The 25,755-nt window shown below is 46.8% G+C and overlaps 1 protein-coding gene across 1 annotated transcript; it reads left to right on the forward strand.

Moving 5' to 3' along the window:
* The first annotated feature begins 1,264 nt into the window (after window positions 1–1,264).
* On the forward strand, window positions 1,265–24,429 carry AHCY (adenosylhomocysteinase). The gene is made up of 10 exons (XM_079321920.1): window positions 1,265–1,422; window positions 3,016–3,206; window positions 5,786–5,861; window positions 7,570–7,722; window positions 11,911–12,023; window positions 14,552–14,759; window positions 15,548–15,635; window positions 16,447–16,564; window positions 20,461–20,655; window positions 23,471–24,429. The coding sequence occupies exons 1-10, from the start codon at window positions 1,395–1,397 to the stop codon at window positions 23,600–23,602; spliced, it is 1,302 nt and encodes a 433-aa protein (XP_079178046.1). The 5' UTR covers window positions 1,265–1,394; the 3' UTR covers window positions 23,603–24,429.
* Window positions 24,430–25,755: the final 1,326 nt, after the last annotated feature.

Consider the following 25,755-nt stretch of genomic DNA (forward strand, 5'->3'; position numbering starts at 1 on the left):
AAATCCTACAATTTCTGTGTGTACTGATTGTCTGTCCAGGTGTTCTACTGGAATTTCTGTTATTATGTGGTCTGTTCACTGGAGGACAGACACCGAAGATCAGTTGCTTCTCACCTTAAGAATGATTACCCTAATTTACAGGAGGACTGGGAACTGGCATCTCAGGAGAAACTCTGCACTGAGAGTTATTTCAAACTTCTTTAAAAATTCAATGAGAATTTCTGTGCAATTATGAGGAAATCCTCACTCTTACATATTTCATGGGCTAAAGAAGGTGTGTATAACAGTGTGGCTGGAGAGTTCATCCCAGTTCATGACTGAGGCTTATGAAAAACATGTTTTAGATGTTAGAACAGAAGCAAATGTGTGCATGACCCGCAGGCAAGGCCGAAGCGGGGCTGTGCCTCCTGTGTGCGCAGCAGGCATTGGCTGTGTCTGGGGGCCAGCAGCCCTGCTCAGCACCTGGCAGAGGGCTGCAGCCTGGGGAAGGGAACTGCCTGCAGCCAAGTCCAAGGTCCAGGCTGATAGAGCTGCTCATGCCTTGGCCCCAGCTCTGCTGGCATCTCACCAGTTGTATCCTGCCCACTGCCTCAGGCCCTGCTGCAGTGAGGGGTCTGTGTGCCCCAGGGTAACACTTCTCACTGAACATCTTGTGGGATCCTCTTGGGAAAATGAGTCAGGGAGTGCTGTCTGCATCGGGAATCAGGGCTGTTCCTGGCACTGCCCTGGGACCTGCTGCAGCTTCGTGTGGCTCTGGGTTACAGAATCCCAGAATGGGTAAGGCTGAAAGGGATCACACTGGGGCTTCTGGTGCCACATCCTGGGTCAGAGTCATGCCACAGCATGGATCTGGAATATCTTCAGTGAAGGAGACTCCACAACCTCTCTGGGCAATCTGTTCCATTGAGTGGTCACTTGAAAAATTAAGTTGTTCTTCCTCAAGTTCGGGTGGAATTTCCTTCAATTTCTGCCCATGTCCTCATCCCATTGCTGGGCCCCACGGAGCAGAGCCTAGTCCATGCTCTGAGCCATCCTTGCAGATATTTATACAGCGGCTCCTGTGCTGGCAGCGGTAGCGGTGCGTGCAGCGGCCGCCAGAGCCTGCTCGGGCGCGGTGCTGGAGCTGCGGCAGAAGCCGAGCGGGGGGGCAGGTTCGGGGACGGGGCTGGTTCGGGGAACGCGGCAGCCCAGCCCAGCTCAGCCCCGCGCACCCCGTGCCCTCGCTGCCCGCACAGGAGGCGGGCCCGCAGCCGGCCCGGCCCGGAGGAAGCGCCGGCCGGGCCCAGCGCCCAAGCGCAGCCCGGCCCCGCCTCACGCAGGCGGCACCGCCTCTACTTAAAGCGCGCCCGGGGCTGCTGCCGCCTCCTCCTGCCCGCCGGCCCCGCGGATCCACCATGTCGGACCGGCTGCCCTACAAAGTGGGTGAGTGCGAGCCCCGGGCCGGCCCCGCGGTGCTCGGCGCTTCCCCCGGGCCGAGCGCGGCCTCAGCGCCCGCTGAACGCGGCCGCGGGGGGAGGACGGCGGGTGCCGTCCGCGGCGGAGCCGGGCCTGAGCCCCTGCGCGCTGGGGCTCCCGCCGCGGGGGACGGCGGGGAAGGGGGCTCGGGGGCGCTGCACCGCTGCCTTCCCGGGAGCTGTGCTGCTTCCCGGCCCGCTGCCCCTGCCTCCCCCGCCGCTCTGAGCCCTTGGCGGGAACAGGCTTAATACTTAGTACTTTCCGAAGGTGGAAGTATCTCTCAGCCTGGGACCTTTGACTCATGTGCCCTGAAGCTTTTGGCGGGCATTTCTGTAGACCTGATACTTCATAAAGAACCCTAGTTTTTTTAGAGGTGGGTGTTCCTTGGGGGCCTCATTCAAATACAAGAACATTAGTCTGTAAGGCTCAGCTTCGTAAATAATTTACCCTGGGACTTCTGAACCTTAAATACTGCAGGATATTTTAAAAGCAGCCCTGGTAAAGCTACCAAGCCCCTTAACAGGGCTAAGATTAAGCCTCCTCCTCCTCTTGATGTACATGTTTCCATGGTCCTTTCCTTTCCTTGCCTGTTTTCAGTCCCAGTTTTGTACAGGCTGTGCTCCAGTCAGCTCTAGCACGTGCAATAGCTTCAGTGGCCCCAGGTTTCATTCTGCAGCAAAATGCTATTAGCATGTCTGCATTAAACCTGGCAGTCCTGGTGTTCCCCAGTGCTCTACACGGTCTGTGTTCACGAGGTAGGGGACAAAAGAGCATCTGACTATGGTCTGAATGGAATGGTGAACTTCTGAAATATTTCAAAGAGTCTCAAACCGAGTAAGAAGGACACTGTTTTGGCTGGTGCATTAGCTGCTTGACCCTTGTGTTTTTAAGACTGGGGTTGGACATGCATGGTGAGTGCAGTGAGTCTGTCAGAACTCCCTCTTTATCACTTTTTTGCTGCACTTTTCTGCTGTTCATTCTTTTCACAAAAGTAGAAGTAGACTGGTAACTGAGCTAATTAGGGTCACTTAAAATAATTTTTGTGGATCCAAGGGGGAAAGACCAATGGGGAAGTACCTGCAGCTTTGCTGTAAGGAGGGGGAGCTAAATTGGGCTCAGCTCCTGGTGCACTCTTAGGGAGTATTCTCTGTGTGGGAAGCCACTGCACTGCATCCAACCTCTCCCCACATGCATGGCAATACTGTGGAAGTCAATCCCTGTTTTGGACTCTTGGGGAGTGTCTGTAAGAAGTGCTTAAGGCTATGGCTTACTGAATTCATGGCCCTTGGGATGTCCATGCACTAAATCACAGTTGATTTATACCCTCTTGCAGTAACATGCTTTTTTTTTGGAGGGGCTGTTAGGTTTGGTCTAAGCTTGTGTACCATAGAAAAGGACCAGGGAATAACTAGAATAGGGTCTGCTTTTTCTGCAACTGTCTCCCAGCTGTTGCTGGGTGTTCAGTTCAGCTGTTGCAGCCAGTGCCTACCCACAAGTGTGTGAACACATACCAAGGTCTCAGCTATTCAAACTCTGACACCTGCCCTGCTTCTCTTGCAGCTGACATCAGCCTTGCGGACTGGGGTCGCAAGGCCATCGAGATTGCGGAGAATGAGATGCCAGGGCTGATGAAGATGAGGGAGATGTACTCTGCATCCAAGCCCCTGAAAGGTGCCCGCATCGCCGGCTGCCTCCACATGACCGTGCAGACAGCAGTGCTCATAGAGACCCTCATCGTGCTGGGGGCTGAGGTAACGTGGCTCTGAGTGTCTCCTCAGCTCTTGGGTAACCTCTGCCAGGTCACTGCTCCTGCTTATGTAACACCTTACGGAATCCTGGCAAATGTCTGTACTTCTTGGATGAGGCTGCAGTCTCCACGTGGAGGGATTATGGCTCCTCTCCCTGAGCAAGAAGCTTGTTCCCTGTGGACAAGCTGCAGCTTAGAGTGCCTGTTGTGCCCTGTGTGCAGTGCCCACAGCTGCTCCCGTGCAGCCATGCTGTGCTCGGGCTTGCAGTGCTCTAGGGACTGCCTCCAGCACAGATTAGCCTGTATTAAGAACCCTGGTAAAGTCAGCAAAATCTAATAAAGTTTTCTGAAAGCTCTTGAGTTGTGCAGGAAAACAACAGGGATGCAGTGTGGCTCAGGGACTGAGGGCTGGGGTCTCCGCTGAATTGTTTCTCTCATCCATATTAAAGTCTGAGATACTTGGAAGCCATTTACTGCCTTGTATCCCATGCCTGACTTGCTGAATGAAGTCCAGACATCACAGCTGAGTGTTTGCTGTACAGGGCATGAGGAGAGCCAGGTATCTGAGCACAATCTGCATTGCTTGTGTACTCAGCAGAGAGCTGCCTGGACTTGTGGTGGATTGTTAAGTATGTTTATGATCTGAAGTTCCTTCTTCCTGCAGTTTGGCTGCCCAGAGGGATCCCTCTCTGGGAGCAGTTAAGAATTGAGCAGTGTCGTGCTGATTGAAAGGTGCTGGGAGAAGGAGTTTTTGCCATAGCAGTGAAGGTGTTAAGGTGTTTCCTCAAAAAGAGGAGAAGGTAGGTATGGACAGTGCCAGGTCAGCTTGAGCACACATGCTGCTGTGCAAGTGTTCCCCAGCCTCTTCAGAGCTGTTCTGTGGTTGCAAAAGGTGCAGTGCTGAAGGAGAGCTTCGATGTGGAGGTGTGGTCCTGTCTTTGTTCCAGCTGCCCTATGTGGAACACTTGTCCCTCTGCAGGATTTAAAAGGAAGCAGTAGCCCTTGAAAATTGGGAAGGTTCTTGCTGCTCCTGTTGGTTGCTCTATCCCAGTATGGCTTGCCTAAGAGGCAGCTGTGTGTTTGGTTAAGCATTTCCAAGCTACTTTAAGCTGAGCATAACCCCAGATCAGTTTTACATGGGATTCATCCAGGTCATTCAGGGAGGTACCTGCAGAGACTTGGTTTCTCTAAGATGTGGTTGTACCTCTAAAGGAGTGTGCTGGTGTGTTAACTCCTTGTCCTGATGCCTGTAGATTAGTTTAGGCTTTGATTTGAGTTTGGATTCAGCCCTGGTTAATCTGTTCTGTCAGAACTTTGGTGCCAGGGAGGGAGGAATGAAACTGATAATATCATACCTCTTGTAATGAGGGTGTAGCTCACTGCAGCATAGTAACCTTGATGTTCATTTTTTGGCTGGGTTAGCAAGGATAGAATAAACACCTTGCGCTTCAGAGTATAAGTTCTGAATTTGTAACAAAAATTAATCCTTTCCATAACTAGTGATATAAATACTAGGATCTGAGCCTATCAGGTGTGCCAGTTATTCTAGGCTGTATATCACTTCCAGAACAAGTCTGTATCAAGTCAGAAGTGTAAACAATATATAGATGTTCTTTGAACATACTTTGAATGTCATGACACCTCCTGATGTCATTTCTGCTGGTATAGGGGGAGCATACAAAAACCCAGGTGAGGAGATGCATGGTTATGCACCTTTAGGTTGTGGATTCTTTTTTCCTTTGCTACTTCCAGATGTCTTTTCATGACAAGTGTTGGTAGTGTAGGATGCTTCCTACTGCACCCTTTACTTTGAAATGTCACTTTTTGATCAAGTGGGATGAGTATCTGAAAACAGGCTGGATGATTGTGCCTTACTGCCCTCTCTCCTCAAGTTCTGTAACCAGTCAACATGCAAATACCTGCCAGTGAGCCCTATGGGCAGCAGAGGGTATGTGGCTCTGGGATGCAGTGCTGTGGGATGCAGTAGGTGTGCAGAACCTTTTCAGTGCAACTCAGCAACATGCTGTTGCTTTTCTAGGTGCCTGAGCCTAGTTATGAAATCTGAGGAAAACACTTAGCTCAGCTGGAAAAGCTTCCATGACTGGAGCACAGAGTGGGAGGTGGGTGAGCATAATCTTAGAGAATGCCTGGTTTGAGTGTAATGTTTCAGCTGCATTTCTGACTCTTGTGAGTGCCAGTGGATGTGTTGCTGCATGTCCATACCTTCAGTGGACACTTGCTATAGGGCTGTTCTGAAAATCTGACCTTTGACCAAAACTTCCCAAACCCACCCTGCTGGGCACCGCTGAAGATCTGGAGTATGCTCTGGCTGTCTGGGAGAAGTGCTTGTTCAACAAGGCTGAATATATGGCACAACTAAAGCTCATTCACATTCTCTCCATGTGACATTATTTTCTCTGACTTAGACACCCAGTTCTCACCTTAACTTTGCAGAGCTACTGGAAAAGGCAAGAATCTGCACTAATTTCTTTCTGCTCTTATTTCCTTTTTAACTCCTAAGTTTGACAGAGTCCCTGATATCTCAGAACTTTGTTCAGCAAACAAAATGTGGTTGTTTTCCAGGTACAATGGTCAAGCTGCAACATTTTCTCCACTCAGGACCATGCTGCAGCTGCTATTGCAAAAGCTGGTATCCCTGGTAAGTTGTAGTTGGCTGAGTTGGGCTGTACTGCCTGTTCCTGCTAAATCAAACTGTGTACACGTCAAGCTCTTCTGAGCAAGCTTGAGGATAGAAACAGCCCATCAGAAACAGACATTGTTACAAACCAGGACATTTGATTCAGGCTGTGTTGCATCAGCCTGTGCAAAGGTCTCCCAGCAAAGGCTGCTGTTGGGCTCTGTGTTAGAGCTCATTAAGATGATGGAATGGGCTGGGTGATGAAATGGTGTGTAGGTGTGTGTAGCTGGAGGTGTTTGGTGCTTTCCAGCAATCTCTGTGCTAAATAGGGATTGGGAAAGGAACTGCCATGTGCCCTGTGGCAGGGTCAATACCCAAGATATTGTTAGGCTAGAATTAGCCCAGCTGTATGTCTGCCTAATATCCCTGAAGTGCTGTATCAGGATGCTGCTGTCTTGTTACTGTCACATTCCAACGGTGAGCAGTTCCTCACAGATCAGTATAAATACCTGGAGCTGTCTGCTGTGTAACTCAGCTGAAGAAAATGCAATCCTCACTCCTGGGAACTGCATTACCTGAGCCCAGCTGTTAGCAGAGGCTAAATTTGATTTCTGGCAGTCTGCTTTGGGAGGGGTCTCTCCTTTCTATTATAATTAACTATTGCCACAAGTCTTTCCCTAGCTGTGGCACATTGCATGGCAGCAGAGTGATCCCTTCATCAACTCCTTTGGCACTATCAGCTTCAGGCATTGCCTTATGGTGTGGGATTCTTTAGACATTGGGTTGTCTTCCTCACTGCTTTCAACACCAAACTGAAGAGCCATTTACAGGTTGAATGTTTGTCAAAGTGCTTGACCTTTGCCCTTTGTATCCTTATTTTTGGAACTTGCTCTTTTTATTAATATTGTTCTTCACATACTGAATTTGAGACCCTGGAGGAATGCTGGTGCTTTGGCTTCAGTATGAGATCCTGACACCCATTACTTCAGAATAGGTAGTTGCATGATTGGCACTTCGTGGCTCAAGGTCAGTTTCTGTGTAAACAGTGAAAACATGACAATTTAGCCAAATGTTGGGGTGTGTAAACAATGTGCCCAATATGTGTTTGAGTGGCTGAATACTTCTGAAGATTGAGTATAGGGTGAAGGCAGTACAGCTGCCTGGAAAGACACAAATCCTGGTGGATGCAACATGCCAGTGTTGGCAGCATGTTGCTGGGGCTGTACTGACATAAAAATACACCCTAATTAGAGCAGGTGAGGCTCCTCAGCTTGGATTTTAGTGCTGGGCTAGAGACTAGAATTTAAACTCAGTGTTGCTGAAGAGTTTATATTCTGCTGCTTAGCTCATGCTGAAGTCTGATCCCTTTTATATGCTGCGCTAGAAAATGCTGTAGTTATTTTTATTTGTATCAATATGTCCAGTGGATATATCTAGTGACTGGGGTGCTGTGGATGTGAGTCTGCTTTAGTTTGCTTTGTCTTCTTCTTAACATGGAAGAAGAATAAGGGGACCAATGAAGTCTCAAAATTTTGACCATGTTTGTGGCCTGGAACAGTGATTATTCTGAGGTCTGTTTTTCAGTGCAAATGTCTTTGCTGGCCTGCAGGCACAGATAATCATCTGTCTGTCAGCTGCTACTGGGAGCTGCTGATGAAATCTTCCTTTGGCTGCTTTACTACATGCTGAGTAAGAAACTGGCTGATGGTTTGTGTTTGTTCCCATGCAGTGTTTGCCTGGAAAGGAGAGACAGATGAGGAATACTTGTGGTGCATCGAGCAGACCCTGTACTTCAAGGATGGGCAGCCCCTCAACATGATTCTGGATGATGGTGGAGATCTTACCAACCTAGTTCATACCAAATACCCACAGCTGCTGAAAGGTGACTTGTGTTTTGTTTTGGCAGGCACAGTTCTGCCTTGGGAGGCTGTTTGGGGGGGGGAGTGTTTCTGCAGGAATTTGCTCCTGGTGTAAAAGGGGTGGGGGAAGAGGGTCAGGCTTGTGCAAACAGGCTGTGAAAATTTTTTGCAGTTAAAGACTAAAAGCTTACCTGCAGGAGCTGTTTGCACCTCTGCTGTGTAGCACATAAGCTGCAGTGACCTGTCTTGGCTGTCCTTCACTGTGCCCATTACCTGAGAATGACCACTAGTTCTGCTGTCATGCCAAAAGGTTCTTGGAAGAGGGCTGTGTTCTAGAACTCAATGTCTGTTTGCAATTAACAGTTTTAGATTAATGCATTTCTTACCCACTATCTTAGTGCAGTTCTGAATGAAGTCATGACCACCTGTAGCCTTCTATGGAAAAGCAACAGTTTTCTACCTTAAATACTCTGTTTGTCAGTGAAGATGCTGATGGAATCAGGATTGGGACCCTTGCTTTAATTTGCCTTTGGTGCAAGTCAGTAAAACTGATCAGTGTAGTGTTGCCAGCATGTGTTTATGTAAAAGATTGATGGGAATTTGACATGAACAGGCTGATCTGTGCTTGGTGAGTATGACAGACTCTCCTTAGCCCTGCCAGTGTGCATCAGCTGTGCTGCAGCAAGACATGTCTCCAGGGTTGTTGAAGGGCACATTAGGTCTGGGATGTGAAGGAGATTGGGTGGTGATACAGTGGAGTGTGTTGGTGCTTTTGTAGAGGGAGGTTGCTGTAGAAACCTGCTGGATCAGCTCTTCTCTGACCCATGCCATACTTTAGTAGGAAGATAGGAGGAAAAAATCTGAAGGTGGCAAGCTGTGAATAGTGCTGTCTGAGGGGAGTCTAGGGCTCTGCTCCTCATCCATGTGCTGCTGCAGGTAGGGGCACCAGAAAGAGGGAAACTTTGTCTGTAACAAGTTTCACTTTGTCCTTCTTCCTCAGCCTGATGTCACTCATAATCCAACACTCAACATCATGTCATGAAACTGGTATTTACTAAGCCTCTTCCATCAAAGGTCATGTGCTTCCTGGGTTGCCTCTCTGTGATATTCATGACCTCTTGCTTTTCCCATGTTTGATGCCAAGGAGTACCACAATTGATTATCCCTCTCTGTCGTCTTTGTGTTTTCAGAGGCTGAAGAAAGTATTTTCAGTGTTAATTCTTCATTTTGCAGGGTTGTTTCCTTGCCATGCACACCTTGGTTGGTGTCATTGTTCCCAGGGTCTTTGATGGCAAACTTGGTCTGTTCTACCTTCCAGACCATTGTGCCTTGGAAGCAGAATTCTAAAATGGGACTCCCAGAGTAGAGTCTTGACCTCCTTAATCTGAGATCTGTGCTTAGCCCTTTGCTGCAAAGTCTGTTTAAATGGAGTAGTGTAGCATCAATTTTTCTGTCTTATAGCTGACAGAGGCTAATATATCCTAAGGGCTTGTGGGGATATCTGACCTCTGTGGAGGTGGACTAAGAGTGATGTTATCAGAGCATGCATAGTATGGGTTCTGAGCACAGGAGACATTTTGGCATGGGGCAACTGAAAATGCTATTTAAAGACTGGTTATCCAGTTATGTTTTCTGGGTTAATTTCAGAGGGAATTGTCTTCCATGCTTCAGCTGCTTCTAATTAAAATAGTTAGGTCCTACTGTGCAGCTAACAGTTGAAAGTAGTATTCCTTCATCTAGGAGATGATGTGTTAAATGTGTGTGTGGAACTGCTCAGTAAGCTTCCCCTCTCTTGAAGTGTGCCTGCAGTTAGAGGGCAGAATGGCCTTGGTACTATTGGCTTATTCCATTAAGCCAAATACCCTTAATACCATGATAAATAAAGGAAGACAGGAGGAAAATGAAATCTGACCAAAGAGGAAAGTCATCTGTGCAAAGGACCTGTGTGGGGAAGATTGACTTGTTTGTGATCCATTGATCAGACTTGCTCATTGCTCAGATGAGAAACACAGGGCAAAGCAGGTCTGAGCATTTAGCAAGGCTGTGTCAGTTTAATTCCAACTTGTCCTTGCTGTCTCTTCTCTGCTTTCCAGCCACTCAGGCATTGATCATGAGTGGTATAGGCAGCACTTGAGGCAGCTGCAGGGTGGTTTAGTCCAGCTGTAAATGACACCTGGGGCAGTGCTGGGGTTGCCTCTGGGGAGGGGAAGCTGTTGGCACATGGATGTGAGGTCTGCTTAGTGCCATGGAAAGAAAATCTGCTAAGCTCAGGACCCTCATCTGGAAAGCCTTTGAAGGATGAGGAGTGTGTCTCCTATTTGCCAGATACACAAGAAGAGAGAGGGCAGGTTTGAATTGGAGGTTACTTCCATGGCCTCCAAAAGTTATCCTTCAAGGAGATGACTGTCCATGATCCAGGAAATTGCTCTAGAAACTGATTCTTTTGGGATACTGTCCACAGATGCTCCATTTCACTGTGCACAAGGCTGCAGTGAACCTTAAACTCTCCTCCAAGCAAGCCCTAAATATGCCGAAGCCTGAATGCATTCCTTCAGCAGGTGGCCATCAGGGGAGTGGAGCTGTTGAGGGCTCTGTGGTGAGATAGAAGTGATGGGGATCAGTCAGCCTAAACATGGATCACAGAATGGTTTGGGTTGGGATGGACCTCTTAAAGGCCATCCAGTTCAACCTGCCTGCAATGGGCAGGACACCTTCAACCCAGGCTGCTCAGACCCCATTGAGTGTTCCCAGGGATGGGGCATGCAGCACTTCTCATGGCAGCCTATACCACCCTCATGGTAAAAAAAAAAAAAAAAACAAAAAAAACTGCCTTATCTAGTATGAATTGCCCTCTTTCAATATAAAACCATTCCCCCTTGTCCTGCTGCGACAGGCCATGCTAAACAGTGTATCCACATCTTGTAAGCCCACTTCAAGCTGCAGTGACCTCTCTCTTCCAGTTAATCAGCCTTTTCCCTTCTAGTGCTGTTGATCTCATTTCCTCCATGCACTACATACAGAGTGGTCTGGGGGCACTGGGAGCATCTCATGGTTCAGTCTCAGGCTCCACTGGGGAATCTGTCCCAAGTTCTGCTGTGAAACCTGTGTTCACTTGCATTCAGAGTTCCTCACTGGGGTTTGGATCAGCTCACAGCTGGATGTTTTGAGTACTGAGGATAGATTTGGGCAAGACTTGGCATCTATGAGTGAGCAGTTCCCTGGAGCCAGGAAGACCAAATGTGTCATGGGGGCATCACCAGCTGGTCAGGGGAGGGGATTGTCTTGCCCTGCTCTGGGCTTGGGCAAGTCTCACCTTGAATGTCGTGTGGCTTTGGTCACTGCAATGTAAGAAAAATGTTAAACTGTTAGAGAGTGTCCAAAGGAGGGACACAAGGATGGAGAAGGACCTTGAGGGGAAGCCATAAGAGGAGTGGCTGAGGGTGCTTAGTCTGTTCATCTGAAGGAGATTTAGGGGAGAGCTCATTGCAGTTATAACTTCTTTGTGAGGGGAGGAGAAGAAGACTCAGATAGTAACAGGAGCCAGGGCATGGCTGGAGCTGTGACAGGCTGGAGATCAGGAAAGGTTCTCCCCAGAGGTGCTGGCAGTGCCCAGGCTGCCCAGGGAACGGGCACGGCCCCGAGGCTGCAGGAGCTGCAGGAGCGTTTGGACAGGGATGCTCAGGGTGGGGTTATGGGGTGTCTGTGCAGGGACAGGAGCTGCCCTGGGTGACCCTGGGGGTCCCTCCCGGCGCGGGCGCTCTGTGTGTCCGTGCGCCCCGGGCTGCCAGCAGAGGGCGCCGCGGCGCCGCGGAGCGCGGCCGGGCCGGGGCCCGGAGGCCGCTCCTGTCCCCGGGCGCTGCTCCTTTCATCCCCCCGCCCCGCTCCTGTCCCCCCAAACCCCCTGCCCCGCTCCTGTCCCCGGGCGCTGCTCCTTTCATCCCCCCGCCCCGCTCCTGTCCCCCCAAACCCCGGGCCCCGCTCCTGTCCCCCCGTGAAAACCAGCCCCGAGGGGGTGCAGCAGAGCACGGGGCTGCTACCGGCAGGCACAGCACTGGCAGGAGCAGAGGTGTGTGCCTCTGAAGCGCATCCTCCGGTGTTTCTGCAGTTGTTTGAGGCTTCTTAAGCCTCTGGGGGATGCTCCCAGCACCTGAATGGGCAGGTTTGCACAGCATTAACTCCAACTAAAGTGAATCCTTTTACCTTTCCCGCAGGAATTAGAGGTATTTCAGAAGAAACGACCACTGGGGTTCACAACCTATACAAGATGAAGGCCAATGGGACCCTGAAAGTGCCAGCTATCAATGTGAATGACTCTGTCACCAAGGTAACACAGACAAAGCCCTTCTGCAGTGTTCTGTGCTCTGCCCAGATTGGTGTTGGGATGTTGTCATTCCCATGAAAGTATTCAGTCTCTTGCTGAGCTTTTCCTGATCTTCTGGTTCTGAGCAGAGATTTTTACCATATCCTAAAAGTGAGACCTTGATGTCTCTAATGGGATGTGCTGTTGTAAGTACCCTGTTGTAGGGTAGTTTTGGAGATCCTGGATACAGTCAGCACCTGTGGCAAGGAGCCTGTCCTCACTCTAATTTAAAGCCCCCAGGCAGGTGTCAGGCACCAGCTGGAAAAGTGTTCTACCTCCTTGAGCTTGTGCTGGTAAGGGTTGGTTGGTCATCCTGTGGATAATCTCTGAGCAGCAGTTGCAAAGGAGAGGACATGAGGGAGACATTTATCCCTTGCTTAGCTTTAGTACTGCTTCTGAGGTAAACCCTGGTGAAGTGAGAATGAATTGGAATGCTGTTTAAAGAGTGGTGGTGCTTTTTGGCTGCAGATGAATTATAGTGTGAATTAAAGGTGCAGTAAAGGTTTATGCATGTTGGTGTTTTTTAAATCTAGTTACTGACTTGAAACAAGTGTCTGTTGGCTTGGCAGTTCCCATGTTTGGTCTGCCTTCTCTGCATTTTGCTGCCTCCTTTCTGCTCACTGAGATGCACCTGATACTTCATAAGTAGTGGGCTGCAATCCAATTAATGTTCTTTGCATTCTTTTCACCCAGATTTGTGCTGCTTGCATAATAATTATTAATACTGTTTAGTAGATCTGGAAATTCAGATGTTTCTAACAAAGCCTCTTGAGGGGATTTGGGATTCTAGTGCCAAATAAGTGCTTATTTTCAAGTACTGTTTGGTATTTATGCAGTACAAGATTTGTACTAACCACAATTACAGATCTCTGGGAAAATGTGCAGCTGAGCTGACAAATTCTGCTCTCCTGGTCTGATATTTCCAGTTGGTGCCAGGCTCATGTGCTAGCATTTGGAGAAAGAAGGCAGGCACAGTAGCCAGCTCTGTTCTTCCCCTCAAGTGTATTTTGGATGGGGCAGATATCTGCATCCAACACTCTGCTCTCTTGTCTGCATGGGAATGTACAGACACCAGGAAGGCTTTGATTGCAGTTGGGGGATTTGGTGATGAGGAACCAAATCTGACCGTGCTGCTTTCCTTCATGCTGCAAGGAAAATCTGCAGGACTAGGAAAGAGGGGTACCAACTGGCACTAGCTCTAGTATTTGAAGGGTTTGTAACACAATTTTCTGATTTATTAATGCCTCTGATAATGTTTATAGGCACTGGGTCAGGAATTTCAGATCTGAGGTATAATTTGTTACACTTTGGCCAGTTTCTGCCAAGAGAAGTTTATCCCATTTCTCTTCATTCTTACAAGAACTGCAGATGTTGTGGGTGTACCTTCCACTAGACCAGCTTGCTGCCTCTGGGAATTTAACCTTAAGATTGCCTGTAGCAGACACTGCTAAGTGAGAGCAAGAAGGACTGGTGCCCTAACGCTGTAGAAAGCCAGGACAGGCTTTGAGACCAGAATTTTGCTGTGAATTATGATTTTTAAGTATTGCTTCCTTGGGGAGAACAGCACAACATTAGTAGCCAGATTCTTTAAAAAGTCTTGGTCTCTGTAACTCCCTTAATAATCAAATCTGTTTGTACAGCCCTTCTTCCTGGTCAAAACAGGAGACTCCAGGGGAAGGAGCATTGCAAGAACCAGTACGATAAGATGTGTTTGAGTTTAGGAAGGTCTTCAAGGGATGAAGTACAATAATATTTGATGTCTGACTTAGCTGTAGGCACTTTTGATTTGAGGGTCTGGCTCTTAATGTCAGTGTTACAGTAGGAGGATGTGGTGTGATGGAGCATTAGGAGATGAAATCCAGGGGTTCCTGGTTGCAGTGACCGCTATTGTGAATGGCTGCTTGCTGAATTTTTCCATGTCTGAGCAGTAGTGAGTGACTGTTTTAGGGAATTTGACAGTGTTAGGTTAACTCTTTGTGGGGGAAGATGTAATTTTGATCTTCTGGGAATCAGGAACCAGTTTTTCCTGGTGGATGTGGGCAGCTTGCTGCTCTGCAGGCTGGATGTGTCTTGCAAAGATAAGATGTGCTGCTGGTGTGTTTTGCCTTCCTGTGGCACTTGGTTTAGTTCATTATCTGGTAAACAGCAGCAGGGAACTGGTGAACATCTGGTTTAGGAACTCAGACCTACATTGGTATGAAAGACACTTGATAAATTCAGGTTACCTCTAACAAGTTCTTAACAAGTCCAAGCCCTGGTCAGTAGACATGATGTATTTATGAAATGCTTCTCACCATGTTGAAGCCTGGGTCTGATATAGCCTATGGATTGAAATTGGATAAATAAAAGCATCAAACCAGGTTGCCAGTCCCTCATCGTTGTTAAAATATTCAACTCTCGTAGTACTTGCATAAATCCATTTTCTTTCTCTCAAGGAAATCTCACTTGAGTGCCTTTCACCTCTTCTGAAACAGCTCTGTTTTCTCCCTCAGAGCAAGTTTGATAACCTTTATGGCTGCAGAGAGTCCCTGATCGACGGCATCAAGCGCGCCACAGACGTGATGATTGCCGGGAAGGTGGCGGTGGTGGCGGGCTACGGGGACGTGGGCAAGGGCTGCGCCCAGGCGCTGCGCGGCTTCGGGGCCAGAGTCATCGTCACCGAGATCGACCCCATCAACGCGCTGCAGGCGGCCATGGAAGGTGCGGCTGGGCCGAGCGCCGGGCTGCTGGCGGCAGCTCCCGTGGCACTGCCGGGCACTAAAGGACAGCTGGCCAGGAGCAGTTCAGTGGCTTCGGCCCTGTCCCTGCTGAGGTGGAGTTAGATCCAGTTTAACTGCAGGAATTCTTTGCTTGCAGTCAGGGAAGGAGTTTGTTGCTAGAGGCCTTGAAGGTGTGTTTGGAATCAAGGATTCAGAGATGAGTGGGGGGGGTAAGGCTGAGGGATTGTCCTCAAGTTGTGTGGTTCTAATCTCCAGTGTGGGATAAGGCTGGACTGGAACTAAAACATTAAAAAGCACCTGGCCTTACCCTTGATAGATTTTTGGAAGAGCAATGTCATCCTCTCTGTCTTTCCAGCTGAGGTCAGGTCATGCTCTGGAGCTGTTTTCTTCTGTAGGTGCCTCATGTTACTGTCTCTCTTGGTATCAGTTTATCCCATTTCTCTTCACACCTGCCAAGAACTGCAGGTGTTGTGGGGGCATTTACTTTGTGAATTCAACCCTCTGAATCCAGTCTGAGTGCTGTGACACTCTATACCTCTGGACATTGAATGCATAGATTCACAAATTTGAAAAGGGTAAGGGATGGATGGTTTTTGTGCCATGCTGTTTAGCAAGACTAGTATCACACCACCTCCCATCATCCCTAGGCCAGGTGTGGGCAGAAACATTTGACTCATTCTTTCTCTGCACTTCTCTACTTTTCATATTGTGTCCCCTTGTTAATAAATGTTGTTGGTTGTATAGCGAAGTAACTTTTTCCCTTTTCAGGTTATGAAGTTACAACCATGGAGGAGGCCTGCAAAGAGGGCAACATCTTTGTCACCACCACTGGCTGCACTGACATTGTGCAGGGCAGGTATGACCAAGCCACTTGCTTTAGTGAAAGCATACCTGTCCAGTTAGATTTCTTTCTTTAAATACAGTAATAACCTGTCAGTAGTGTCGTTACAGTGAGCACAGTCTGACTTCTGAACATCAAAATTTAGCGTGAATTTAGTGAGAAATTCAGTCTTTGGTCAGTTTTGTTGGATTTTGCCACACTGTAGTTGTTCCTGGCTTTTGGAATGTAATGAACAGAAGAGGAGGCAGGTAAAGGTTGAAAGGGATTCCATCTGTGGCTGCATATAGCAACTGAAAGCAGCCTGTTCTCAATGAGCTGCCCTGCAGTGTTTGGTTGCTGCTTCTTAGAACTCAGTTTATAGCCCCAGCTCCACAGACCCCTTCCTTTCTTTGCCATGATGACTGTAGATGTTGTAATGGAAGATCAGATTAAGTGGGAGGAGATCAGGCCATTAGTATCTAGAGATGTAAAACTGCTGGGAACTTCAAAGTCATGAAGAAAATATTTTCTTCTGTGTAAGGAGAATAACTGCAGGTATTTGTTTTGACCAATCAAACAAAATGTTATTATTTTCCATACTGGGAAAATACTTTCTCTCCAGTAAGCTCTTACATCCTTGGGAAATGTCCTTCCCAAGGACTTTGAAGAAGCTTTAAAGGCTTTTCCTGTAGACTTCCCATGCCTGGAGGGGTTTCCAGTCCCACACACCTTGTGAGAGTCAATCCAGTTACTGAGCTGGGCACTTGTCAGGGCTGTGGATTGGAGCATATGCTGAGGGAGAAAAGCTTGTGGATTAACTTTTGATACAACTTTTTTTCTTTTGTAGGCACTTTGAGCAGATGAAGGATGATGCCATAGTGTGTAATATTGGCCATTTTGATGTGGAAGTTGATGCCAAGTGGCTGAATGACAATGCAGTGGAGGCAGTGAATGTCAAACCTCAGGTGAGGCAGCCTTTCCACAGGCTCTCCTGCTGGAAAAAGGCAATGGCTGCTCAGTGTCTGTTTCTAGAAAGGAAATTATTTCCCTTGAGATTCTTTGGTGTTTCTAGCTTTGTTGGAAGCCACTGTTGCTGTGGTGAGAATGCAGATTCTGCTAATCTGGAACAAGCTGCATGTGATATTCTTGGGTTGGCATTTAAGCAATTGTTTCCAGCCAGTGCCCAAGTCCCTCTTGTGGCCTGGTGAGGTGCCTGGTATGGGTGCATCTTTCTCCATGTGTTTGTTCCCATTTCCTTGAGAGGCAGGAGCCTCCCCTTAGTGCTGATTGTAGAGAATTAATTGCATCAAGTCCATTCAGCTTTGATGTTTGGGGCATGGGCAGGGGGTATGCAAATGCCTGCTTCAATAGCCCTGAGCTGAAAACAATGCCTGAGCTCAGCTTCAGGAAGCCAGTTAGATGAGGAATGCAGAGCAGAGCATTAGAGACCCTGTAAAACTTAAGAGCAGAGCCCATAGATTGACTGATGCCTGACCTGAATTTCCTCCTGTGGAGCTGTTTGCTCATGTACTGTTCTGCAGCAGAACAGTTGTGGTCCTAAGGGAATCTCAATGGTATCTCTTTTGGGATTCTGTCAGGGTTTGGAAAAATTCACACCTCTTTGTTTTCAAAGTGATTTTCAATGGTGTGATTTTTTTTTTTTTTTTTTTTTTTTAATCTACTCTCAGATTGAAGCCTCAGGAAAGCCTGTCTGGAGCTCTGCCAGACTTAGAGGTCTCTTCCAGACTTGTTGGCTTCATTTTAGAAACCTGTGTGGGCAGACCAGGCAAGATGTTTCACCCTTGCCAAGCTTGCATGCCCACCATGTGTAGCTGAAGGCAGAGCTTAAAGCAAATACAAGGAAAATCAAAATCTGAAAATTTCAGCTTTCAACTGTCTTAAAGCAGAGAAGCAAAACTGAAAATAGATCAAAACTGTTCTGTGACACCAGCATTGAGGGAAAACATCACATAAAGCAAACCAGGCTTTATCTGACTTGGTGTGGGACTTCTGGTTACCTTTTGAAGAGTGAGTTTCCTTGCTGATATCAGGATTCTGGGACAGGATTTGTAGTTTTTAATAACATCACACCCAAACATACTTCTCACATCTCCATCTGCCCTTCCAATTTTCCTAACTCCCCTGTGGCTTATTGGCCACCCACATCAAAGTCTTACTAAGCACTTGTAACAAGTTTTTTGTTTAAAAAAAAATGAAATTGCCTTTTGAAAAAATATGGAATTGGGGTTAGGGTTGTCCATATGGATTAATGCTGAAGAAATATAACTTTCCTAAATATTCAGATTTTTACTAAAACCTGGCAGCTTCTTTTCTGTATTCTGAGCCAGCGATGGGAATATAGTACAAGAGCAAAAATCCCTGACTTTCTGTGAGGACATCTGTCTCTGAATGAGAGGATTGATGCCAGGGCTGAGCGTGGTTAACTTCAGCTGAAGGTACAAAGTAATTGAGACCATGTCCAGCATGAAAGTTTCAGTACAGTGCTGGGCTGATGTTAGAGATGTTTAATACTCCAATAAGAAAAGCATCTTACTGTGCCATTGTGACTGATGTGTTGCTTTCAGAGGACAGGTAAGGAGGAAATAGGCTTGTTACTGAAAAGCTGGCAGGTTGGTTTGGCTCTGGGTTAGCACTGCAGCCCTGCTCAGCTGTGTTTAGGTATCAGAGACTGACCTGCAGCACAAACTAAACTCGAGAGGACAAGGAAAAGTCAAAGTCAATGAGCTTTGGCTCTTAAATTATTCCCATATAGTGAAGGGAAGTGCAAAGCAGCCAGAAAGTCCAGAGCCAAGTAAATTCCAATGGGAAAAGGCACTTGTATAATGTGAAGAGGAGCTTATTGCTTGGATGACTTGAATTCTACTTCTGGAGCAATTTCTTGAGCTTATAAATCAGCCTGTTTATCTGCCTGGATATGAGATGTGTTTCACAGTATTAACTGAAGTATCTGCTGGTACCACTACTATTTTGTATTTATTTCTGTGCATTAATTTTATATTTCTGTGCATTAATTTGTATATTGAATGACTCCTGTCAGCACAAATTGCTGAAGATGTGGGGTACTGTGCACAAGCCAGCAGCTGTCCAGGGGCAAGTTGTGTGGATTTTATGTATCTTATAATATTTTGACACCTAAACCACCCAATTGAGAGTTCAAAACTGAAATGTTACTTTTAACTGCTCAGTTATCTTTTAGTAGGTCAATCTGTGAATGCAGTGTTTGTTATAAGTAATACTGTAGCTGTTCTCAGGATTTTTCATATTCTGTTTCCCATCTGGTTTTTTCTTTGTTTTTTTACTTCCTCCCATAATCTCATGATGGCCCATATGGGTTTTTTTGGGTGGACACAGGAGCACTGTCACTGGCGATCCACAATGGAGAACTGGCATCCAAAGTAACAACTGCAGCTGCTCAGGGGGATTGTCCTTATCCCACCTGCTGAGTGCTTTTGGGCAGGAGAAACCAAGACTGATTAGGGCTGCACTTTGAGGTGGTTCCTGCCTGCATGTGTTGTGCTGAAATCACAATAATCTGTCATGTTAACTCAAGAAGCAGAAATTGGTGTTGTGCTTGAAGCATAGCTGGGGAAGCAGGTGGAGGCACAGACCTGCTCTGAAGGCAAAATAGAGAATATGGTTTGCATTGGTTTGCTCTTGGCATCTCTGCTAAAGTCCTGCACAAGGATGTTTTTTCATAAGAGGGTATTGCAACAATTACAGCCTCATCACATGTGGCTTTTAACTTACAGGCCAAAATTGAAAATTATGTGTTTTACTTAATATTAAATAACTTTTAGCTTCTAAAGTTTAAGTACAGCTATGGGGAAGGACCCTTTTAGGTCTGTCACAGTTGCTCTGCTGTGCTAGCAGAATATAAATGGTCTGAAGCATTAGTTTTTGTTAAAGTTGGTTGCTGATTATGTTTTAAGTATTTCCAAAGTGCTCTACTCCCAAATGCTTGGTATGACATGTCAATAAATGCCAGTTAATACTGAATATTATTGTGACTTATGGGCCATATTGGTGTTACATTATTTCTTTAATATTGTAACCTCCTCCAGGGTGAAGGCAGGGCAGAGAGGAGCTAGTGAGAGATGGAAAGGGGAAGCAGGAGTTAAACTTAACATTGCAGGAGTGCAGCCTGGCCCAGGCAGGTGGGGCACGTGCTAAGTGGCATTGTCTCCTGAGCTGTGTGGGACTCTCACAGCTGAGGCTCTGTCTCCTTAGCCCATCTGAGCAGACTGTGTGCAGAGTTCTGCTGTTCCTGGGGAGACTTGGGGAGGATCATGCCTGTGGTTCCCCAAGAGCAAAGCAGGGTACACCAGGAGCCAGGACAGCTGTTTATTGTATGTATTGGCCTTGCAGAGGTGGGAGCAATTCCAGGTGACCTTCAGCAGGCTGAGGACTCTGGCTGTTACCCTGTGTTAGATGCCAAGGCTCTGGACTGGTGCATGCAGAGGTGTTCCCTCTTCCCTGTCACCACACACCAGTTGTGACCAGTGTGTGTAAATGAACTGGGATTTACTGCTAGCAGCAATGCCCATAAGAGCTGGCTGGGACTACATACATGTGGAAAACCAGGAGAATTGGGGAGCTTGTTAAAAAAAATTGTGGAGTTGACCAAAAAAAAAAAATTGGGGAGCTGATTGAGAAAAGGTGGGAGGGAGCTGTTTGAAAAACAAAGCGGGTGGCAGGACGGGTGTGCTGTGAAGCCCAGGGGTTTTTGCAGACACCTGGGGTGGAGAGAGGGGTGTGTGTTATGATCCAGGAGCTGAGGTGCTGGGGGAGGAGGCCCTGAGGCCAGGCTGCCCCGTGTCTGAGTGTCCCTGCTGCTCCCCAGGTGGATCGCTACACCCTGCGCAACGGCCGCCACGTCATCCTGCTGGCCGAGGGCCGCCTGGTCAACCTGGGCTGTGCCATGGGCCACCCCAGCTTCGTCATGAGCAACTCCTTCACCAACCAGGTGCTGGCACAGATCGAGCTCTGGACCCACAGTGACAAATATGCCGTGGGGGTCCACTTCCTGCCAAAGAAGGTGAGTGGCAGCCACACAAAGGTGCTGGTGTTGGTGTCAGATGTGCTAGGTGTGAATGCGCTGTTCTTTTGTGTGCAGAGCTGTCCTGTGATAGAACATCCAGGAGAAAGCTCCTAACAACCAGCTTGTTCCTTCTACAAACCTGTCTAGCAGCAAAAGTGTGTAGTGGGCAGAGTTGAAGCTGGAGGGAAACTGAATCCCTTTTTCGGTGGTTGATAGAGTGCTGATCCCATTTGCACCTGAGAGAGCTTATCACAATGTGGTCCTCATAACTTCACAAAATGTTAATGACATATTTTCTTGTATTTCCCTTTAAACTTATCTCTGCATTCTTTGTTCTTGGAAAAGTCTGGATCATGTCACAGGTTGCACATTCCTTTTAGAAAACTAACATGGCTTTAATTTTCCAAAACAAGCCTGAGAATTTGAGATGGTTCATGGAAAAAGATGCTGGAGTTAAATCCCACTGCCTTTGGAGCATAAGCAGGTGTGAGAGTAAATGTGAAAATAGTTTCCATTTGGGAAGTAGATTGTGTGTGTTTGGGCTTACTCATGAGGTGTTTGCTGAAGAACTTAAGTTTACAAACTCTTCAGTTAAGGATCAAGCAAAGCATACCAGAAATGCAGTGTAGGAGTGGATCAGCAAACTGCCACATAATTGTCTTCAAAGGGACAGTCTTAGTGACAGCTCTCTTGAAAATGAGAGCCCAGTGTGCTGATAAAATGTGACTTCATCCTTTCACTGAGTAACAATTTTTAATAAGCATTTTTTTACTAGAAATACATAGAAATGAGAAGTAACGTCCAGAGCAGTTAAACATGAAGTTGCCTGTTGGAGGAGCATATGGCAGTGATCTCAGGTTCATCCACTGTGACAAAACACTTCTGACCCTCTGTGCCTTCACAGAGGGCTTTATTCAAAGAATAAAGCAGTCACCTTGTCAGAACCAACAAAAGAGTTTCCTCTGATAATTTTATGGGTTAGTGCCTTTTCTTGTTCTGGGCAATTGCTTTGAGGTCCAAATGTAAGACTTAGCAATCACCAAGCACCTAACACTGCACTTTCTTTGACTGCAAGAATATTGCTTTGATCAGCCATTACAGATGTGCACACATTTCTGCAGTGTGTGTTCCTGGAAGTCTAGGCAAACTCTTGTCTCTATGTTCTTGGCACCAGATCTATCCTGCTCAGCTTTGATTTTAAGGTGAGAACGTCTGCTTATCTTCATCTAAATTTGTGTGTCTCTGTGTCTAAGTCTTGAAGTCCCCAAGCTGAAGCAGCTGAGAAACAATTGATCCCTGCTGTCAGTAGAAAACCTCATCTGGGAATTGTCAGGGACTTGGTTCCTTTTCAAGTGAGTGGAATCTGTCTTAAATTCACTGGAAGCATACCTGTGAGAGCTTCACACCTCAGTCTAATGAACCAGATAAGAATACAACTTCTGACCCTCCTTTTTTTTGTCTCCTGGCATCCTGACAGGATGTACTAGGCTTAAATACTTGTTTCCCTTCTAAACACAGACCTTCCCCTTAGTTTTTATTTCTTTCATGATTTACCTGACTCTTTGGTGGATTTCTTGGTTCACTGCCACCATTTCAGCCATTTCCCCTTAGGTTTCTGATTTTGTCTTGGTGACCTTTGGCTGTACTGGTTCCCAAGAGAGGCTGTCAGGTCCACAGTGGTCACAGTGAGCAGGCTGAGCTGCAGTGAGTTACACTCTGTGCAGATGGAGCTTTTTACCTGGTTCATGGCATGGGATTACTTCAGGGTAGTGGCTTTGTTACCACAGCCCCTGGAGGGGGAAATCCAGGACTAGTTCTTGATCATTTAGGCCCTGCTGGTTCACACAAGCTGCAGGTTTGGCCCTTGATTGTTTTGTTGATTTACTGTCCTTCAGTTATATTGCAGCCTTTCATGTCTGCTTAACTAATATGAGGGAAATATTGCTGGTTTTCTTCTGTGCTGCTGGGATTTAGACTTACCTTGTATTACCACTGTTTCTTTTGCAATGATTGCCTGGTTTTTGCAGGAATCACAAATGGTCAGACTTGTCTGTGATCCCTGCTTGTGCTGTCCCTTCTACCTCTGAATATCCCCTGTGGCTGTACATCCCCCTCTGTCACAGCAGCTTGTTCACCATCCTCCTGTTTGTTTTCTGACTCTCCTATACCTGCTTCTGGAGCACTTAACTGCCTTTTAACTTTATAAATTTTTCAGTTTCTTGAGTTTACACATCTGGGATAGAGAAATTATATCAACCTTCCTGTGCTTGTGTCCTACAGCCCAGCTTGTTTTTATTCTTCATGAAGATAGTGCCAGTAGATACAAGTAGCCTTGCTGAACTGCAGATTATGGAATGAATTTCATTATTCATGTGTCCCTAGGATGGGATATTTGGAGAGGACAGGAATCTTTTTCCTCTATTAAGACTTACATAATATTGTGGGATGACAGTGTAGTATGTCCAGATGTCTTTGTAGTAGAAACTGGGGCTTTATCATTCTACCAAACTGGATATTCTTATCTCTGAGGAGTTTGATCTCTGCTCTTTGCCTGCTGGATGGATGTGAATGTGTAAGTGAAATTGAAATAGATTTGATAAAATTTTGTCTCACTTAACTTGACTTCTGCAAAAGCACAAGGCTCTTCCATGTGAGTGCAGGTCTGTGAGGTGAGGGATGGTGGCAGGAAAAAAGCTGTGTCAGTGTTAGTCCCCTGGGACTGCTGTTGGTTTCCACATTCATTTCTGTGACTGTGACTTCCTGAACTAACAACTCAGTTCTAATGTTCTTATCTTAATGTTTTGTTTTCCAGCTGGATGAAGCTGTGGCTGCTGCTCATCTGGACAAGCTGAGTGTGAAGCTGACGAAGCTGAGTGACAAACAGGCCAAATACCTGGGCTTGCCCAGAGATGGGCCCTTCAAACCAGACCACTACAGATACTGAGCAGTGGCACTACCCAAAGACCAAAGTGCAGGGATACAACCTTCCAAAGCTCTTGTGTGTGCTGGGCTTCTGAGGACAAGCCTTTTGCCATTTTCCTCTCAGTGCTGCACAACCCCTCCCCTTACCAGGGAACCTTCAGGGCCCTGTCAGTGGAAGAGGATCACTGACTCCTGGAATTAGAATAGGTTACTTAGCTCATGTCACTGTGAAAAGGATCCTATGCACCTTTGGTTGGTTTGTAATGCTCCAATAAGGGGAGCAGGACAGAAGGTGGCTAAATGAGAGTGTGTAGTCTTGTCATACAAGTGGCTGACAGCTTTGAACAGGCTCACCAGTGAGGTGGGGAATGGTTTCTGCCCTACCCCAATCAGGTGAATCCCATTAGGAGACTGGCAGTGTCAGGCCCTCTCCACAAGAGTGCCCTGGTAAAGTGCATATTGTGAAACTGGAGGAAATAGGGAGGATATGGGTTGCTTGGTCTCCTTGCTGTAAAATCAGCTCAGCCTCCTATTCAGAGATTAGAGCTGGAGCCTTTACCTGAGTTAATTTACTCCATCAGTTTTGGTTGGAACAAAGGCTATTTTGTGCTTCTGCCATACCAGCTTGAGGAGGGGTGAGGTAAGAGAGACTTTTAGCAGCCTTCAAGTGTGTTGTGAGCAGCTGAGAAGCCACTGAGGGGAAGGTTGGGTTTAGGGACCTTGTTCAGTCCTCTGCAGATACCAGCAGCACACTGCTACCCCCAACTTGATTTCTGAGTTGTCATGTCTGCTGTATCATGTTTGTCACTGACTTCAAGTGCTTTTATTAAAGATCTGACTGTGGCCTGACTTGTTTTGTGCAATGGGATGTTTTGGGGTTTGCCTTGAAGTTGTATTGGTATCTTTAAGCTACTGAAAATATTTAATGTACCCACATGGGGTGTCCTCAAGGCAAAAGCCAAGATGCTGTGGCTGCATCTTGTGCTAGGGCTGAGAAAAGCTGCTCCTCAGGAAATATTTGAAGGGCTGAATCTTATGGGATGGTCACAGAATTACCTCCATTTGCCATGGAGGCTCTTGACACTGTGCTCTTCAATCAGCATTGTACTGCAGACCACCTCTGCTTTTGCATGTAAGAAGATGAAAGTTTGGAATGAGGTTACGAAGTGCTTGAAATTCTCAGATTCATGCTCAAACCTCAGTGAGCAGTTGGAACAGATGGTGTGGAGTGTGAACTGTTGGAGGAGGAAACAAAAGAGATGAGTAAACAAGGTGTTGCTCAGTGTGCAGCTTTTTCAATGGTTTTGTTTTTCATTGACCCCTAAAAAGCACCAATTTAAACTGAATTTAGGTCCACAGGGACACCATAAATTACTCCATAATCATTAATGGTGATTATCCTTTAAGAGACACAGCACTTGAATACACATCTAAGTGTAGGTTATGTGCACCTTGTGCTTGTGACATAGAGTACCAATGGTGGAAAATGTCACTGTGGTAGAACAAATGCAGTAGGAAAATAAGGACTGCTGGTATCCTTATTCCTTAGTTTCCACGACTTGGGCTTTGGCTTCTCAACCCATTTCACAGCTGAAATTGCTGTGCTGAAAGTGCAAGGCTGTAATTCTGCTCTTGGATCATGGATTCCTAAAATTCAATTAGGGAGGGCTACCTGGGGGTCTCTGGTTCATCCTTCACCTTATACCAGGGCCATGCTGAGATGAACTTGCCCAGGAGAGTTCCAGTTGTGTTGGGACAGATCACATAATCTCCAGAGGCTTCTCTCCCAGAATGTGACCACCCTCTGGTGAAACTCTTCTTCTGTACATTTAACTGGAATTTCCTATGTCACAGCCTGTGCTGGCTGCTTCATTTTCTCCCTCTGTGTGTCTGAGAAGGGGCTAGTTCCATCTTCACTGCATGCATGATTCCATAGGCAAACCAGGGAAGTGTCCAGAGCAGCTCTGAAAAGATCTCATCTGCTTTGCAAGGCCCTGGGCTGGGGCATTAAAGCATCACTGTGAGAACAAGAACTGTCCAGTGCCTTTCTTCAGCATGTTCATTAACCAAACTAATGAAAATCTGATTTGCTGCTGAAAATCCACTATTGTGAACAAGTTAGCAATGTGGGATGAGGATGGTTTGATTTGATAAAAGGCAGAATTTATATTTGGA

This window comes from Erithacus rubecula, assembly GCF_903797595.1.
Source record: "Erithacus rubecula genome assembly, chromosome: 18".
In the NCBI taxonomy this organism is placed as follows: domain Eukaryota; kingdom Metazoa; phylum Chordata; class Aves; order Passeriformes; family Muscicapidae; genus Erithacus; species Erithacus rubecula.

What these genes read in the sequence shown, in the direction of transcription:
- AHCY (XM_079321920.1), top strand. Translation starts at nt 1,395, where the DNA reads ATGTCGGACCGGCTGCCCTACAAAGTGG. An exon ending in TCATCGTGCTGGGGGCTGAG is followed by an intron (nt 3,207 to 5,785) that starts GTAACGTGGCTC and finishes GTTGTTTTCCAG; the next exon opens with GTACAATGGTCAAGCTGCAA. An exon ending in TGAATGACTCTGTCACCAAG is followed by an intron (nt 12,024 to 14,551) that starts GTAACACAGACA and finishes TTTCTCCCTCAG; the next exon opens with AGCAAGTTTGATAACCTTTA.